This window comes from Aythya marila, assembly GCF_965140915.1.
Source record: "Aythya marila genome assembly, chromosome: 7".
Classification (NCBI taxonomy): Eukaryota; Metazoa; Chordata; class Aves; order Anseriformes; family Anatidae; genus Aythya; species Aythya marila.
In genome coordinates, this window is record NC_139048.1 from 14,286,806 (window position 1) to 14,305,188 (window position 18,383).

Sequence of the window (18,383 nt, forward strand, 5' to 3'; positions counted from 1 at the left end):
TTAATGGCAATAAACTGCCCGCTGTAAACCCCACCTCATTCCTGTCCACCTTCCCAATCTATTTTCTATTTATGCTAATATGACAATTACTGACAACATATTGTCCTGTGTACTAAATTCCATCCTAAACTCAATGAAGATCTCTCTAATAGTCTGCCTTTCTCTAGTGAAGCTGCTATTACGTGTGACAATAAAGCTCTCAGAATTAGGCTTCTCATTGTGGCCCTCTTTATCCATCCCGTGTGCACTCCACGGTGTTCTGCAGCCTGCGGCTCAGCAGGGCAAAGCCCAATATTTTCCTTCCCTTCCTTTCTGTGCTGTCCTCAGCTTTACCACCTCTGGACTGCCAGCCTCATCTCGTGCACCATGCTGGATGTTTGGCTGGATCCATGGTGTCTGGCCATGGCCCATAAGCTTTGCAGGGATGGACTGACTTTCAGGAGTGATTTTTTGCTGCACAGCAGATGCTGAGTGCCTTGTCGAAGGTTAATTTTCCTTCCCATAGACTCGGTTAGACTTTCCAAACTGCAGCGTTCCCTCTTTGGCCCATGATCAATCACAGTCTCCTCTATGATTTCACATTAATTCCAGGTAAAAATAACAGCATCAAAACCAGATGCACACAAAAAACACCACACACACACACCAATACCAAAAACCTTTTTACACTTTATTTTAGTGTAGGATCAAACGCACTCATCTGTGTGAGAGCCTCCCTGGAACGGGGCTGGGACAAGAATTGAGTCTTGGCTTACGTTGTTTTACCCCTGTGATCCCCAGTTTGCTGCAGGGAACTATCCTGTCCTGGCGAGAAAACTGAGCAGACTGTGTCTCTCTCTCGTTACTCTAAATCATTTAACAAAGGCAGTACATTGGAGTTAAGCCAAGTCCCTCGGAACGAGGTATGTTTCTCCTTAACCTTCGGTGGGCTCTCATTTGTTGCTCCACTTGACAAGGCGTTGCCTGCGTTCGGTTCTGCTTGGCTGGGGGCTCCCCAGAGGACCGGGCTGCTTGCTTCTTCACTCAAAACCTTGTTTTCATGGTGTGGTAAATACGCTTTGCTGATGACTGGCAGAGGGCTACAAAGCTGAATTTGTGCCTTTTTTTTTCCCACTGGTCCTCGTACTTGGGATTGGGTGCTACCTTCCTGAAGCTGAGGTTCCCACGTTTCCACCAGGCAGATTTCTTCCTCGCCTCTCGCTGCTTTCCAGAGCAGCTTTCGGCAGCAGGAGCTCTGATCCAGCTTCTCCTCGAGCTCACGAGGTGCTGCCATAGCGAGGGCACACAATTCCCTGAAACCAGGGAAGCTGCATCGCATCCAAGTGCTCTTTTTTGCCCCGCACCGTCACCTGCTCTAAAGGCTTGGCTCCTGCTGCAGGACCCCACTGCTATCCTCAGGTGTGCATGCACTTGGCTGTGTGCTGCCTGTGCAGGTCTCGAGAGAAGTGTTTCGCTGGGAAATCCATTGATGTAAGAGGATAGTTTGAGACTGCCTGTGCACATCTCACGTCGTTGCAGCTGGCCCGTTTCATTCAGAGGTGTGCTGTGCTGATGCACAAGGTGCTACTTTCAGTATGGGGTTGCTGCAAGCCACGCAGCAGCCAGACTCCTGCAGATCAGCAACTTGTAACCCAAACCCTTCGTCCATTTCTGTGTATTCATGCTGCAGGACCAGAGGGGCAGGCAGGTCAGGAAGGTGTGTGTTAAATCCTGTTCCCACTGAATCCCGTAATCACCTCGGAGTTTCATGGGACCATTTTTTATTTCTCCTTCCTCCCAGCACCTCTGGGGCTGTAAGAATACCAGGTGTGATGCAGGGCCTGGTGAGAAGACAGGTTTCTGCTCTAATGCCTTTCTGCGTCTTTTCTGTTCCTATGGCAAAACGGATGTTGGAGAGACTTGCTGTAGCATCTGCCTTGGAAGTTTTACCTCGGAGATGCCAGGCCCTGCTCGGTGTTAAGTGAAATTGTCTGCAGCTCATTAACATCAAAGCATTTTCTCCACTGGTCTGGGCAGCTCAGTAGTAACCAGCAGATGAACCAGAGAACAGCTACGCTCTCCGCTAAGCTTTGCCTGCAAACAATTAACATCAAAGGGGAGCCACCATGAAACAGGGGGAAAACAACGCTCCTACTGCAGCGCGTCCCGCGTCTGGTGGGGAGCGGGGGGAGGCTGGAGCCCCGGCCCAGCTTGGGATTTTGTGCTGAGCCATCTGCGGGAGCAAGCAGAGGAAGGGCTGCTGGGACGGTGCACCAAAACCACCATGCATCCACTTTGGCTGGAACAACGCTGTCTGGAGGTGTCTGGCAGCACGGTACGGGCTCTGGCGTATCCGACACCATCCAGCTAACTTTGGGATCAGGTGGGATCTGCCTGGTATGTTTGTGGCTGTTTTGCCACCTTGCCATCGCTTTGGCTGGCTGTCCCAAGGCCAGTCCCGCTGTTCTTCACGCCCTTCTCCATCCTTCTGAGAGCAAAACTTTTGGCTAGCGATTCCAGATGTCGCTGCCTCTTTTTGAAGTGGACTTTTACCCTCTGTTTGCTTTTCCCCACAGGAGTCCTGTGGAATGAAGCCGTTTTTTAGGTTACAGGACCATTCCCTTCCTCTAGCTCTGTAGTTCATGCTTTCCTCATCCTCTTCCTCTTTGGCAGTGGGTTAGAAAACCAAACCGTCGGTATTTTTCACACTAGCAGCCTGTGATTAGCGCTGCGGAACAGCAGGGTTTTGAAAACAAATTCAACCTCTGACTCGCTTACCGAATGTTTGACCACAGCTCTAACGTGCCCCAGTAGCAGCTCAAATGCTTTTTGGTAAGTGCTGCACCAGCGCAGAACAGAAACCTGGGGCTATCTCTAAGAGTTTGCTGTCTAACCATTGCAATCCTTTCTTCCTAGACCCAAAAAAATAAAATAAAAATAAGAGAGAGAGACAGAGAACAAAACTGCGGCTCTCTATTAATAAAAGCTGGGGGTCAAGATTAGAGATACTATAACCGCAGAGAGATGTGATCAGCCAGCACACGCTTCCTTCCTGCTAGCTCCGCCGTGGGAGTGCTCACCTCCAGCCACAGGCAGGGCAGCGAGCGAGCTGCAAGGCACAGCTGAAACGCTTAAAGCCACCGAGGCTCATGAGTCAAGGTCAGAGGCTGTGACTTTCAGGCGAGGTGCCCTCTCCAGAGGGCAGGCACGCTTTGTGAAACGTGTGCGTGATTTTGTTGGTGCTTGCTCAAGAAAAGTATGCTCAAAGCCCGTCAGATGCAAGAGCCCAACCGTCACAGAAGGAGGAACTATGGAAATTTGGCTTGTCCACGCTAGGAAAGGGACGTGGAGGCTGTGTGTGGAGGGCAGGGGAGAAAAGCCGGTCAGTAAAGAGCTCCTGCACTGTGCAGGTGGGATGGGGAACTGGCTGCTGGGGAGGGAAATGTGGGGCAGCCTTGGGAAAGGAGATGGTGGGAGTAAGAATCCAGACTCGCTCGCAAGAAACCCATCTCTCAAGTGGAGATGGATAAATCTAAGACCAGCATCGTATGACCCAGCTGCCTGTCACAGCAGGGATGCGATCTGAGGGCAGAAGAAATGAGATAGGAACAGCCTGATGGCCAACAACCATGCTGCCAGAGAGCTCTCCGCCACCACGTTTGTTTTGCAGGCATCAGAGCAAGAGAGAGCTGGTGAGGGAGACTTTGCAGGAAGGCTCTTGTGAAGAACGCAGCGGGCAGGCACTGAGCCTGGTGTATCTGGGCTGATAAGATGCGAGGCCAGCAGCTGTTGGCCTCTTTCACAGCTTCTCCAGGGCTACGGCTCCTTTCTGCTCGTTGGGAGGTCTCACCCTGAAACTCCTGTTGGATTTCCGCCAGGAACCACTGGCCAAGCACACTGGGATTGTGTCAGATAACCGCAGCCCTGTGCTGGCATTTTACAACACCCTCCTGCAGTCACGGCCCACACCACAACAGCCCCTGCCTGAAGCCCAGAGCCCCTGAATCGTGGCACAAACACTTCTCCGTCTCCACAGGAAACATCTCATCGGGGACATCACCCCGCTACCACATTTCCACACAGCCAGCTCTGACCCCTCTGCCTTTCCGAGTCCCTAATTGCACGCAGCTTGGCAAGGTCACGGGAGGGAGGGTAATGATGCCGGCGGTTGGGGTGGGGGAATGCAGGTCGTGACTCCCGGGTTTCATCTCTGGCCTTGCTGCTTACCCAACTGTATTTCTACTTGACAGCAGAGGAAGGAGAGCGTCTGCTGGGAAGTTGTGGTTACAAATCCCTCCCGCCTGCTTTACCCGTGTAACACAGGGGAGGTGTTTCCTCCCGCGTGAAAGGGGGGCAGGGTCTGGGCTGGGATATTTCACCTTTCCGAGCTCATGCCCTGAGCATGCAGGGAGCTGGTGCTGGTGTTTTCCTGCCATCAGGAGCCTGGCCGTGCAATGCCACATGGCACCAAGCAGCTCTTTCCCTTCCCCTGGGCTCTACACTGCAGACACGTGCCAGCAGAAATCGTGTTACTCTACATCAACCTCTTACAGGGCCTGTGGCCAGGCTGGGGGAGGTTTCTGGCTCGGGGTGTGAGGTGGAAGGGTGGACGGACACCGCTAAAATACAGGCGGTGGTTCTGGTGGACAGGCCTCTGCCCGTCGCGGGCAAGTGACATCTGCTGCTAGCCATGGCCACCAGTGGGCCTGGTGTTTGTAAGTGCACCTCAGAGCAGATGAGGAGATTTCGGCTATTGGCAGAAAAGTGTGTGGCTGCTGGGGGTAGGATGTCCCCTCAGGGTGAGATGTCCCCTCAGGGGTGTTATGTCCCCTCAGGGAACAGTGACCCCTCAGAGGAGAGATGTCCCCTCAGGGGTGGGATGTCCCCTCAGGGAGCAGTAACTTCTCAGGGGTGGGATGTCCTCTCAAGGGTGAGATGGCTCACCCCTCAGGGGCGTTATATCGCCCCAAAGAACAGAGACCCCTCAGGTCACAGAGACCCCTCAGGGGTGGGATGTCCCCTCAGGGAACAGTGAACCCTCAGGGGTGAAATGCCCCCACAGGGCACAGAGACCCCTCAGGGTGAGATGTTTCCACAGGGGGTGAGGTTTCTCCTCAGGGAGCAGACCTCTTGTGGGTGAGCTGTCCCCTCAAGGACCAGTGTCCCCTTAGGGCTGAGATGTCCCCTGAGGTTTGTGAGATGTCCCCTCAGAGAACACAGACCTCCAAGGGTGAGCTGTCCCCTCAGGGTGGGATGTCCCGTGGTGTGAGATGCTCCCTGAGGAAACACAGACCCCTCAGAGGTGGGATGTCCCCTAAGTATGAGATGTCCCCTCAGGGGTGGGGTGCCCCCTCAGGATGAGCTGTCCCTTGAGGTGTGAGATGTCCCCTGGGGGCACACAGACCCCTTAGGGGTGGGATGTCCCCTAAGTGTGAGATGTACCCTGAGGAAACACGGACCCCTCAGGGTGCGATGTCCCCTTAGGGTGGGGTGCCCCCTCAGGGTGAGCTGTCCCTTGAGGTGTGAGATGTCCCCTGGGGGGTGAGATGTCCCCTGAGGGAACAGAGACCCCTCAGGGGTGGGGTGCCCCCTCAGGATGAGCTGTCCCCTGAGGTGTCAGATGTCCCCTGGGGGCACACAGACCCCTTAGGGATGGGATGTCCCCTAAATGTGAGACGTCCCCTGAGGGAACAGTGACCCCTGAGGTGTGTGAGATGTCCCCTGAGGGCACAGAGACCCCCTCAGGTTGCAACGTCCCTTCAGGAGTGGTGTATCCCCCCCCCCCTCCCGCCATGCGAGCGGGCAGCACTGCGCAGGCGCGCGGCGGCGGCGGCGGGGCGGTGGCGGGGCGGGACGCGGGGCGGGGCGGGGCGGGCGGCGCCTGCGTGGCGCGGCCCGGCGGGGCGGAGCGGGGCGGAGCGGGGCGGGGCGGGGCGGGGCCGCGGTGGGCGTGGCTCGGCGCGGGCGCGCGGCCCTTCCTTCCCGTCCCTGCCCCCCCCCCCCCTCTCCTCTCCTCACACGGCCGTGCCCGCCGCCGCCGCCGCCGCCGCCCCCACCCCCAACCCCCGCCCCCGGCCCCGCCGCCCAGAAGATGGCGAGCCCGTGCGGGCGGCAGCAGTGCTCCATCGAGAGGCGCGGCGTCCGCCACCAGCTCGATTCGTGGCGACACAAGCTCATTCACTGTGTAGGTGAGGGACGGCGGCGCGACGGGGAGGCCGGGCCCGGGCCCTACGGAGCCGGTGGAGGCGGCGGGAGGGGAGAGAGAGGCTCCACCGGGGAGGCTCCGCGGCCTGCGGGACCGCCCCCCCCCCCCCCTCCTCCCCTCCTCACCTCATCCCCTCCCGCCGCCGCCGCCGTGAGGCCCGGCCCGGGCCGTGCCCCGCCCTTTGTCGGCGGGGAGGGAGCGGGGCCGGGGGTCCTGCCCTTTTGTGCGGCCCCTGTCAGCGCCCGGCCCGGCCCGGCCCGGCCCGCGGCCCCTTCAAAACTTGCTCAGGGCCGGGCCTCGCCCGCCTGTCACCGCCCGGCCCCCCCCCAACCTCCCCCCACCCCCCCCAGGGCCCACCGTGAGGCGGCACCGAGCGGGTGGGAGGGGGGGTGGGGGGGGCACCGGGAAAGTTGTGGGTCGGAGGCTGGAAGGATGCGTGCTTCCCTTTTCCTTTATTTTTTTTAATTTATTTTATTATTTTTCTCCCTTTATTTACCATTTCCCCCCCCCCCCCTCTCCCCTCTCTCTCCTGTGCGCCTCTGTTGTTAGCAGGGCTCCCCGCCACCCGGGCGTTCGCCTTTATTTATTTTTCTAGAGGGGAAAAAAACCAAAACAAAACCGAGGAGCCTGCCGACGGCCCCCCTGCGCTGCGCCAACTTTCTCCGTTCCAAACAAGAGCTCTCTCGCCCTTTTATTTTCTATTTTTTTTTTTCCTTTTTTCTTCCTCCCCAGCGAGAAGCCGAGGCCTTGCCCGCGGGTGGCGGGGCACCGGCGCTAGGCCGGGCATCCCGTAGGTGCAAGGTGGGTCTGACGACAGCCACGGCCCCACGGCCCCAGCCATCTCCCACGCCGTGCCTCTCCTCCCCTGGCCTCCCTCGACCCCAGCCCCGAGCCTGGTTTTATTTTTAAATATGTAAATACGGCCCTAAGCTGCCGGGGGCTGCTCGGCGTAGGTAATCGGGAATAACGCTCGCAGATTCACTTCAGTGCCTTGTGCGCGGAGTTAAACCTCTTACTGGCGGTTAGCTCAGCATCCCGGGTCGTTGTCGGGGATTGAGGACGCCGTTTTGGGTGGCAGCAGGAGTTGTGAGCGCTGCTGGGTCTGCTCCTGGCCACAGCTAAGCGCGTTAGGGGGTGTGATGCAGATGTGTGCGAGGGATGCTGGTTAGCTCCAGGTGAATGCCAGCAATTAGCTGGTTTTGAGCAGAAAGCAATTCAAGGGCAATGCATTGCTGAGAAACGGCCCCTTCACGTGAAGGCGCTGGCTTTTCTTTCCAACTGGTTGTCGATGTTTCTAGACTCATTTTATGCAGTTTAATTCTGATTCTAGCTGCTAGCGTTGCTCTGTTAGCAGCGTCTTGTCGGCTTCCGTCTCTACGTGAGCTGGATTTATTTTAATTCTGTCTCCTTTTCACGTCTCCTCTTACCTTGCCTGCTGGGGATCACCTGTTCTAGTCCTTTCTGCCCTCCCTGCTTGCAGCGTGTCATCTCATCTTCCCTTCCGTCCCTGCTGCTTTGTGCTCGGGTCCTGGGATCCTCCAGCGCTGCTGTCCTGCTGCTCAGAGCCTAGCCACGAGGAGTGAAGGGGGAAAAAAATGACAGTTTCAGAGCTGCTGTTGGAGATCTTCGGGCTGGAGTGAAACGCAAGAATTATTTGCTCATTAGGCTGCTATTTGGGAAAATCGTGGGTAGCTAGAGAAGTTTGTGTAACCTTCAGACTTGAAGAAAATGCTACGTTATTAAAGTTCTTAGCAACCCGAAGCGCTAGAACTTAAAACAAATACCCTCCCTCCATCGTTCATACACACCCCGATCCACTCCCTAAAGCCATTTAAATAACCAGCTCCCGGGGGGTTGCTCTCTCCTCTATCCCTTCCTCCAAATTATTTGATATAATTTCTGTCTCTGAAGGATTTCACTCTGTGGAAGTCCCTCTGTGCCTGTGTGTTTAACAAAAGGTACCCTGAGAGCTGTTAAGCACAGAGTTGACCGGGATTTTTTGGAGGTAAAGTACAAAAACATTTTTAATAAAATGAAGTCCAAAGTTTAACAGTGCTATGAGACTTTTTATCTTGATGGCACCGTGTCGTAAATAGTTTCAACCTCAAATTGATCAGCTTTATGAGGTCTTGGGACCTGCCCTATTCCTAGTATGAATCTTGCATAAATTGTTAGGTCGTATAAGTGTGTTAATTGTTACCCATTTTTGTTTCTGAATTTTTTTCCCAGAATTATTGAAGGCTTATTGCACTAGTCCGGGATATCAGCAGGAATTATACTGTTATCTTAACTCCTTGCTTCAAATACCACTTTGTCTTAAGTGGCTTGATGGTGTTCCTGGAGGCTTGGAAGTCGAGCTGTTAAATGAGGGAACGTTGTTTTTTGTGTCGTCTGTTTTTAGAGGTCTTAAGAATTTGTTCCTCTAAAAAATATTGAAAGGTAAATATGGGGAAGTAGAGTATGGGACAATTCCTGTTATGTCAGAAATACCTATTTGTATTTAGTTCTGACAGTAAACCTGAGGTGTGTGGGATTCTCTGTGTTAGCAGCATTCCCTGGAAAGTCCTGCTAATTGCACACAGTGCAGTAGTCAGAAAACATGAAGCCTGTGGTTTGAACTAGTGCATTTGGCAATAAAAATGGCTTAAGTAATTCACTTTTCCCTCTTGTTTCTGCAATAGGCTGGGCTGTGGCTTCATGACAGTTTGTCAAACTACGCTCGTGTTCCCAAGGGGAGCAAAACCACAGCAGGACTGCAGGACAGCCCTTGCCCACAGTGAGCCAATGCAGGGGAGCTGTGCCAGCAGAAATTGTCATCCTTTTGGGGGAAGTAGAAGCATTCTCTGCTAGTCTAGCTCTCTGCACTGGCTCGCTGTGGGGTCCAGCAAACAGCAGTGCTAGCACACAGGAGAGGGCGAGAATGCATGGCTGATGGAAGGGTGAGTGAGAACGCAGCAGGAGATGCAGATCATCCTCAGCTGTCACGCAGTTGCATCTTTGGTTGTGCCAGCATGGTTTTTGTGTTGTGGGAGGTAGCTCAGAAAGCTGATCTGGCTTAAACCTGTCCTCGCCATGCATTTCAAGCCCAGTTTTCCCTTTTCTTAAGGCGAGGGATGGGACAGCTGGTGAGGAACAAGTCCACAAACAGTTCTGCTGCTGCAGTGATGCAATGGAGGGAGCAACGTGCTGTGCCCAGAGGTGGAGGGAAGTGTGGTGAAGGGCTTCTCAGCTCTTCTCACAGCACAGCGTAGTGGGTTGTTGAACCACAGCGTAGGCAGTGCAGGAGGGGTGAGCAGTGTCTCGATGCACCCATAGTACTTTGATTCTAGAGGCACGATTTGCTAGATGATAACTGTTTGATGCTGATACAAGTGCTCCCTGTGCCAATCTCGAGGGCTAGCATCTTTCTTAGTGGCCAAAAGCAGGTGCCTAGCGATGAATGTGGGTGGCTGTGGGTTTTTCGTAATACAATTTGTATGTATTTATTTCAACATTTGTCTATTCATCTCTCCCAGGCTTCAGTGACTCGCTGAGTTGGAAATGGTTAGTGAGATCAGATAAGAAATGGAGTTTAAAGGGAAGAGAGCCCACAGATCCCTGAAACTGCTTTTACGCAGGCAGTACTAGCATTGCGGTGCTGCGTGCTTACTAGACTGATAGTTTCAGGTGATCGCATGTGTTTCTACTAGCTGGTGATGCCTGGCCCGTTGTTAAATATTAGCAGCACTCTCAGAGACTCCCTGACTGAACCAGAACTTCCCCTGGGGGGAGGGAGAAAGGCAATGTATTAGTTTCCTTCAGCAGCGATCGTGATTTTGGAACAAAATGATCAAAAAGGGAAACCTGTAAAATCCACAACAGCTTTCCAACCCTGGGCTCTGTCAGTGTTTCATTCGGAGATTACTTCAGCTTATTTTGGCAGCCCAGAAGTAAAATCAGCTAAACAATTCCCATTTAGATGTTTACTTGTTCCAAGCAATCGCTGCTGGTGAAATCCCGTGACCCAGGTTCTTGATCCTTATGCTGATTTGTTGAATGGTGGTGGTCTTCCACGACTTCAGGTACTTAAGGATAAAGTGTGGATTCCGTGGAAGAAATATGAGACAACAGGAAGTATTAGAAGTTAATATTAATCAAGAGAAGGTGTATAACAGGGAATAATTCTGAAATCTTTATTGCATTTTCTTATCTTGATGATTACTTGGATTAGTTCCAGCCTGTATTACAGCTGATATGAGTAAGCTGCTGCTTCCAAAATATGGAACAGTTAGCCACGTTATCTCATTGTTTTAGAAGCAGGCTTGAATCTCCAAGTCTTTAGCATAGTTCTAGTTCAAAGGGCAGATCGTATTTCTTTGATCCAAAATAAGAAAGGTCATTCTAGCCCTGATGGTGATGGAAAACGGTAATAAAAAAACAAGTTAGCAGAAACTGGGCTGAAGTAAAAGTTTAAATATAGAGCTATTCTAAGCTGGTTTCTGTCCCCATGCCCCCAGTAAACGTGCAGGTGGTACTATTGGCCTTATCTCCTCCTGCATACAACGTAGATGCAGCTTGTGAGTTAAAGATCATCTCTCTTCAAGGTCCCTTCCAACCTGAGCGATTGAGGCGCTTTGTATTAATATAAATCTGTCGTACAGCAACTTGCTGGTAGCTAAAGGCTTGTTCGAGAAGATCTGGTCTAGACACATTTTTGTCTGTTGGCAGCACGAATGCAGGGAGGGAGAATTACCCTTTTATGACAGTTATGCCTGGAAAAAAAATTGAGGCAGCTGTCACTTAAAAATCTTTAGTTGTAAGGAATGAAATTTACAGCTTGATATTTAGCTTTACTTTAAATGTGCACGGAAGGGTGGTAGGCATCTGAAGAACAGTAGTAGAAGTTGAACTGCGGGGGACGCATCTAGATGTGTTTCAGATAGCTCCGGTATTCTCCACAAATCCCTTGAAATCACTCGTTTCTCTGCTTGCAAATGGAGAGAACCCTGCTAGGGATGGGACCAACCGAACAAAAGCGTGCTCAACAACCTCGATCATTGCTGTGCGTTCTTCGGATGGGTGCGAGATGAAATGTTGGATTAGGCCAAATCACCGGGGTTGTTTGGCATTTCAAAGCAAATCTATTTTAACTTGTACAAAGTAATAGCTGTCGCTGCAGGGTGGGAGGTTTCCTTCTTGGGACGCTACGCTTCCTGCAGGCTGAACGTTTTTTTGACTTAATTTTTAACTAAGAGCTGACGACGTTAGAGTTCGTCCACTTTTCATAGCGCTCAAAATGAATTACAATAATCCAGGCTGTGCGTGCAGCAAATAGTCCAAATCCATGTAGGTAAAGGCTCTGTAGAATTTGTATATGAATACGTAGATGGATTCTACAGATCTCCAATTTTGAGGTGATGGCACCATTTAAAAAGAGTACCTGTAGGGCTTCTTAATTTCTCCAAGCCGTTTTTGGCAGTTTGTGCCATATATTGCTGTTAATGTAAATACAGTTAGGTACAGAAATACAACAAGTGCACTTTAATTAAGGATGGATGGTACGAAATCCCTGCTCTTGTGCTCAGTTGTCTAAATCCTTATTGCATAGTACTTAAATGTCTTAATGCTCTGCCATCTTAGGCTGTCTACTTTCAGGCAAGTCCTGTCATGTGGTTTTTGTCTGAGAACTTGTGTTCTTTAGTGGCTAGCGTAAAATACCAAAGAGAAAACTTACTAAAGGTCAGTTTAGGCAAAGGTCTAGAAAGGCAAACATTTAACAGGGTTAAGGAGGGGTAGCCATCTCATTCTGGTTTGGTGTGGCTAGGACACGGCTGCAGTGTTTTATATGGGACTTTCCAATTCTCCACCTCACCCTACTGTGCATTCATGTTCCCAGGTGGAATATGAAGCCTTGGTTCTGCAAGGTTACTTGATGGCTCCTCCTAATTCTCTGATGAATACAAGGACTTCAGGATTTTCTGAGGATGAGGTTGGATGGGAAGGTCAGGGCCAATCTAGGTTCTGCCCCTTGCTGGAAGGGCTGGCAGTGCTTGTTTTCCTAAAGTGGACAGAAAACTCTGCAAAAGCAGCCAGTCGTCTGGTGGCACGTGGTATCTTGAATCCTCTCATCCAGGCATGAGGTGAGCAGAGGAGCTCATCTGAAGCATCGGATGGAATCGCGTCCATGGGCTGAAGGGAAGCGGAGCAGAGAACAGGATGGCCTCTTCCAGCACCAGTGAGGTTTTTGATTTTCATCTTCTGTCTTGTAACTGCAGTACAGGCAGTGGTTATGTCTGACAGCAGTGCTGTCTGAGCTGGCTTAAATAGTCCCCTCTGTGCCCACACAGCTTGTGTGGCTGCCTGGTGAATCGGTGCCTTGCCTAGACCTGGCTGGAAAGCAATCGGTTGGTTTTTTCCCCCCACAACATGTACAGGGGATGGAGAGGTGGAGAATGAAGAGCTGAGGCTGTTTGACTGGTGTTGTCACACACGTATGCATTTCTGCTGCCTTTCAGTGAGTAGCTGCTAACTTCTACGTGCATTGTGTGTGCCTACAGGAGCAGAAAACCTGCTTCATGCATGTTTCTTCGAAGTCCTGTGGGTTACAGGATACATCCATGTGGCCTCAGCTTCTTTTGGGGGAAAAAAGAGCTTCAGCTTCTTTCCTTTTCTCTTGAAGAAGGATGTGCTGTTCTTGTGGTTTTTGTTGTTGTTGTTTGTTTGCCTTCAAAGCACTTACCTTTTAGCTCAGATTTAGTCCATCTTCCGTGCTGTGTAGTAGCGGCATGTTCTCTTTCATGGCGAGTTGACAGAAATTCAGCTCTCGAAACTGAGTGGGAGATTTAAGTTACACATCAGCGCTGCCTGCACGTCAGGGATGAAGTGGAGGTTATGGTGTTTCAACATTTCTGCAGGACATCACTTCTTCTGTAGTAAAATTGCTATTAGACGATGTCTCCATTTAATTTTTCCACTCTCACAGAGAAGAGAAAAGATGGTACTCCTGTTGCATTTTCTCGAAGCAGCAGCAAAGTGGCTGCACAGGGAAGACTTGCAGGGAGACAAAGGATGCTCCTTATGCCCTGAGGACCATGATATTTTATGGGAGGGAGAAGAGGGGGAGAAAAGAGGACTGGACAAGAGCCTAGTATTCATTAACAAAGGAAGCTTTCAGAAGCTGAATCCAGCAGCGTGGAAAGACATCAGAGGCCACCAGGCAATCTTAACTCTTGAGTTGAGTTTACTAATGAAAAATTTCCTGGTTCTCTTTGAACATTTTTTTTTTTTGTAACGTCTTAGTGTGGGCATCTTGATATCTAGCTGGAGGATTGCAAAGGTCAGTGTGTCACAAGTGGCCTTCCTCCCACCTCAGCTGCTGTTGGGGCAGGCTGGCGGTGCTCGTGTTTCAGAAGTGGAGTAACTGACAGGGTAGGAAGAGGAACAGGTAGTCTGGCTACACGGTTCTTCACTTCTTGATTTCTCTTTGGCTATATTAACAAAGGGATGTGAAAGTTTCACCCCACAGCCTGCAATTCCTTGCAATGCTCCGTCCAGGTCAGCACAGCACACTGATGCTCCTCACCCTGTTCTCCTCAGCACGCTGTGGTGTTGGGGCCGATCACGTGCAGCAGCCTCTTGTTGGCTGTTGTACAGGGAACTGCTTAAAACTTTGTCATGGGACAGCCTCAGGTTAGTCAGAGCAATGTGCTGGTACGCTTCAGCCAGGGGGGCTCGTGGCCAGAAGAGCCCTTTCCTAGCCTGTGCCTTGTGTCCTGCAGATTTGGGCTTCTCAAATATATTGGGATACACAGAACGGGTTGTGATTAGACCTTCCTAGCTTTGTTTAAATGCTCACAGCAGAGTGACTTTGCCTCAGATTTTGCCCTTCTCTTAGTGCACTCATTTATGTGGTAGTTATCTTGTCACTTTCCTGAACGAGCTGGAGGTAGGTGAGACAGCAGACATTGCCTCAAGTTGGGTTGTCTTCTGGGTTAGGATTCATAATGATGGCAAAAGCGATGAAAGCGGCTTTCTAGGCGATGCTTCATCCTGATCTCTTGGTGCGTTTCTGAAAATGTGCCATCGTCTCCTTTGTGTGAAGAAGTTTTTGCGGAGGTGGACACCTAATAACTTCCATTTTATTCTGCAAAATCAAGAGAACAGAAGTGCATGGAAATAATTTCCCTTTTTGACCTAAGGAAACTTAAAATCAATCTTCTTAAAGCAGTGAATCCACGTACAGCCTGTAGAAAAGGAGGGATGTAGCTACCTTATCCCTTGTTTCTTGTTTAGTATTTTAAATTCATTTAGGGAGAACTTGAGTATGAGATTGAGGCAGCAAGGGCAACTTCTTTTAGAAAAAGCATCCACGGTTTTCTCTGGATGATAGTTTCTCAATCTAATTGACCTCACCGTGCAGCAAGTGAAGTGCCCCTTGCTGGCTCTAGGAGCCCTTTGGAGAAGTTGTGCTCGTGTCGAGCTGCAAGGGGAGCGTTTCACTGACCTCGGTGGCTGTCATTCATCTACGTTCATCTGTAGCTTACTGTCTTTCAGAATATTACAAGACCGACTGAAGAACTCCCAAGTGCAGAGGGAAGAACTAAGCGTGAAATGTTGGCTGTGTGCGGGTTTAGACGAGTATCTGTGCTTCAGGATGTGTTGTGTAGGACCTGTTCTGAGCCTTTGTGAAAACGAAGTGTCAAAGTCTTTTGGGGGTGGGGAGGTAATTTTTTTCCTGAAAACGTTTCCCGTGAATATGTAGGTTATTGTGACTTGGGGGACAAAATTACAGCAAGTGCAATAGGAAGTTATTTTTTCTGACTAAATGCTTAGCTATTGTCTGCACACTTTTTTCCTTACGCTTTCCTGCCTTCGTTATGCACTCACACAATGTAATAAAACTGAAATCTTCTGGAACTGCACGGTGAGATGCTCTGAGAACCCAGTTCTTGTATCTTACAGTATTTCTGAGAACTTTTCACATGAACTGTGCACTCGATTTTGCCTCTGCAGTTTTCCGTGAGCGATGTGCAGTGAGTTGGGAGCGGATGACTTCAGTGTGCGGTTGAGACAGGCCAGGCTGAGGTCCATTTTGGGTATGCACACTTGAATTTGACAGGAATGCTGTGTTTATCTCTTGAACAAGCCTGAACTGTTGAGAGAGGAACTTTGTTTTACCAGGGCTCTCTTAGATCAGTGATTTTTTTATTTATTTTTTTATTTTTTGTTTTTTTTTCCAACCTGGAGTTGGCAAGAAACAACGGTGGAAAAACAAGCCTATTGCCAGGAGTTTAAATTGCGTGGGGTCTTTACGCTTTTCAGGAGCCCACAGTTAGAAAATTACTGCTCTAAATGATTTGTAAACAAAGGCTGTTTTCTTTTCCAAAGTGGCTGTAGGTGTTAAGGAGTACAAGATGATATTTAGACAGCTATTAGATAAGGATTGGATTTTTCTTTTCCCTTCTCTTTTCATACCTACCTACTTAAGAGTATATTTTTATTGAAAAAAAAAAAAAAAAAAAAAAAAGATACTGCAGAAGAGACTAGCCCTGGGAGGCTTCAGCTTGAAAGCTAATTTCTGGAAAAAGGTTCAAATGGCATCAAGTAAGTCTGTTTTAAGTGCCTCACTCCCTGCATTCAGGTCTCTTTTTTTTCTCTTCAAGAACCTTGCCGTGAAGGCCAAACACCTGCTACCGAGTTTGTGTTGGATCTGAAGATTTCCTTACCGCTCCCCTGAGGTTGTGAAGGGAACCTTGAGTACATGGTTATCAGCATGAACTGATGTCAGTGCCGAGCGCTGGCACATACCCTGAAACAACAGATTGATGCCCTGAAGACCAGAAAGGCAATCCATTTTATTTATTTTAATGACTAAAAGATGATCCAGGTATGGGAAGGACGGTAGGCAGTGATAGTCGCTTGGTGCATCGCTCTTCTGGGCGTCAGAGCCCAGGTAGCACTCGTCCCAGCCACTCTTGTAGCTCGCTCTGTTTTACCAGAACCGAAGCAGGGGTCACAGACTGAGTGCAATCGCAGTACAAAATTGAATATAGAGTTCAGAGGTTACTCTGCTCCGCAAGTTACTCAGTTTCAAATTAGATTAAAAATTGACTTCATAAGTTAAAGATGTTGCAGACCTGTAGTCCACTTTGCTACGGAGGCTGCGCTCCTTGGCTGTAGCAAACAGATTGGTTCTTGTTCCTAAATCAGCTGCTGGCCTGTGACTCATCTTGAATTCAGATCTTCCTGCTGTTTGTACTTTGAACTGAATTCTCTGCTCCAAATAAGAAGAACGCAGAGGGCTTCACGTTTTCTCAACCCCTGGTAGCCCAGGGATTACCGGGATGGGAGATGCCTTATGCAGCTTATACGTGATGGGAGATGGTGGAGGGGAAGGCATGTGGGGAGAAGTCAATCACAGCTTTGTTGGTCTATACTTACTGGCATGTTGATGAACTTTAGCAGCTAAATGCACTTGTGATGACACCTCACAAACTTCAGAAAGTAAGCAGTTATATTTGGAAACTTTTCATTTGGGTTCTTCAGGACTGAAACGGCTAAACCTACTTTGAAAAACAATGTGAAGGTGCTCCCTCCCAAGAAATGAGCCTCTCCCGATTATCGTGCTCTTGGGCATTTCAGCATCCTAACCCTAAAACCTGCTTGAGATCCTTTTCTGTCTGTCCTTCACCTCGTAACTGAACCATGGAGGGCTTTGTCTGGCTGGGAGGGATGAGGAATGGTTTTCCATGCTCTGTCTGGGGGAAGAAAGGAGGGATGGCTCCTGATCTCATCTTTGAAGCAGACAGGTCTTGGCTCTGAGCTTGCCATGGTGCTGCCTCGAAGGCTTTTCGTGGCTCTGTCCACAAGCAGCGCACAGAGCTAATTTCAGAGCTGGTTTGTACTGGCAGGCTCACAGTCGTGTGTTGGAATTTATAGCATAGTTTGGAGAGTCTTGTCAGGGCTTTCTTTTAAAAATAACAGCTCTCACTCCGAACAGCGTGGTTTGCCACCCGTGGTTCTGGCTCTGCTTGCCATCTGGGTCCCAAAGGCAGGTTAGTGAAGCCCAGGCGTTAGCGAGGGGCCTGGGCTAGGCTGGGCTGGGTGCCTGGGACCCCACGGTGCCTGGGGCAGTCCCTGTGAGCGATGCCTGGTGATCTTCAGGAGCAGCCCGTGGCTCGGTGCAGCCGATCTTCCGCTTCCAGTGGCCTCACCAAAGTCGTAAGCTTGCTGTCGTTTTTGGAGAGAACATGCCGAATGCTTGTCTGCAGACTTGGAATCTCCTTGGTGATGCATTCTGCTGCTCAGGTGGCTCCTCCCCGTTGGCTCAGCCCGAGGGGAGGTGGACAGCCAGCTGAATGTGAGATAACGGGACAGCAGAGCCTTGAAACAGCCCCGAGCCTTTCCTCTAGGAGCCGGTGAAGGAAGGTGAATAGCTCTCTAAAACCAGGTCTCTTTCCGAAGTCCAGGTTTAGCATAAAGCTAAAGCTTTGCGAAGAATGCTTTTTAGAAAAGGAGAAGATACAGTGTAATAGCTGTATAATTACTCGCCTCGCTTGAATCCCCCGAGGGAATGTAAAGGTGTCTCTAAAACAAGGAGACCAAAGGATTTTGTTGTTCTGCTTCTGGACTAAGTGGGCTGTCAGCACCATACTGAGTGGCATAGCTAGTTAGCTGAGAGGTGTTTCTGCGAAACCCAGAGACGAGAAAAAAGGCAAGGCCAACCAGAGCAACAAAATAGATTTTGCTGAAAAATAAAGCTTTAAATAGATGTTTCTAGCAGTGTGGGTTGTTTTTTTTTTTTTTTTTTTTTTTTTTTAATTCTTTTTCCTTGTGGGATGGGGCTAAACATAACCAAACTTCAAGGTTGCCTGAGGGGCGGTCATGGATATTTCATTGTGAAGTACTGAACTCCGATAGCCTTCCAGATAAATCTTAAAGCATTTTTGAGAGAGAGACAAAATAGTTCACACTCTAGATGCAAAACAGTTTCAGGTAAGCAACTGCTGTCTTCCCATGAGGGGTAAGGGAGTAAGTCCTTCTGAAGCTGCTGCTTATTAGATTTTTAGCATAAAATTTGGGGGACAGAGTTTAGGGAAAGACTGGTGAGGGAAGGTAGACAGGTTCTGTGGTGTATTTGTGGTGGTGTTGCTGTTTGGTTGGTTTGCTTTAGCGTACAAAGCACTAGAAATAACCTGGGCAAAAGCTGTTGTAAAAGTAT

The 18,383-nt window shown here is 50.0% G+C and overlaps 1 protein-coding gene across 1 annotated transcript in view; it reads left to right on the plus strand.

Moving 5' to 3' along the window:
* Positions 1 to 6,030: 6,030 nt before the first annotated feature.
* LCOR (ligand dependent nuclear receptor corepressor) overlaps positions 6,031 to 18,383 on the plus strand; it is a 54,340-nt gene continuing 41,987 nt past the window's right edge. The window contains exon 1 of the mRNA XM_082764846.1: positions 6,031 to 6,167. Coding sequence (XP_082620972.1) covers positions 6,071 to 6,167 — 97 coding nt within the window. The 5' untranslated portion in view covers positions 6,031 to 6,070. The remainder of the gene's footprint in view (positions 6,168 to 18,383) is intronic.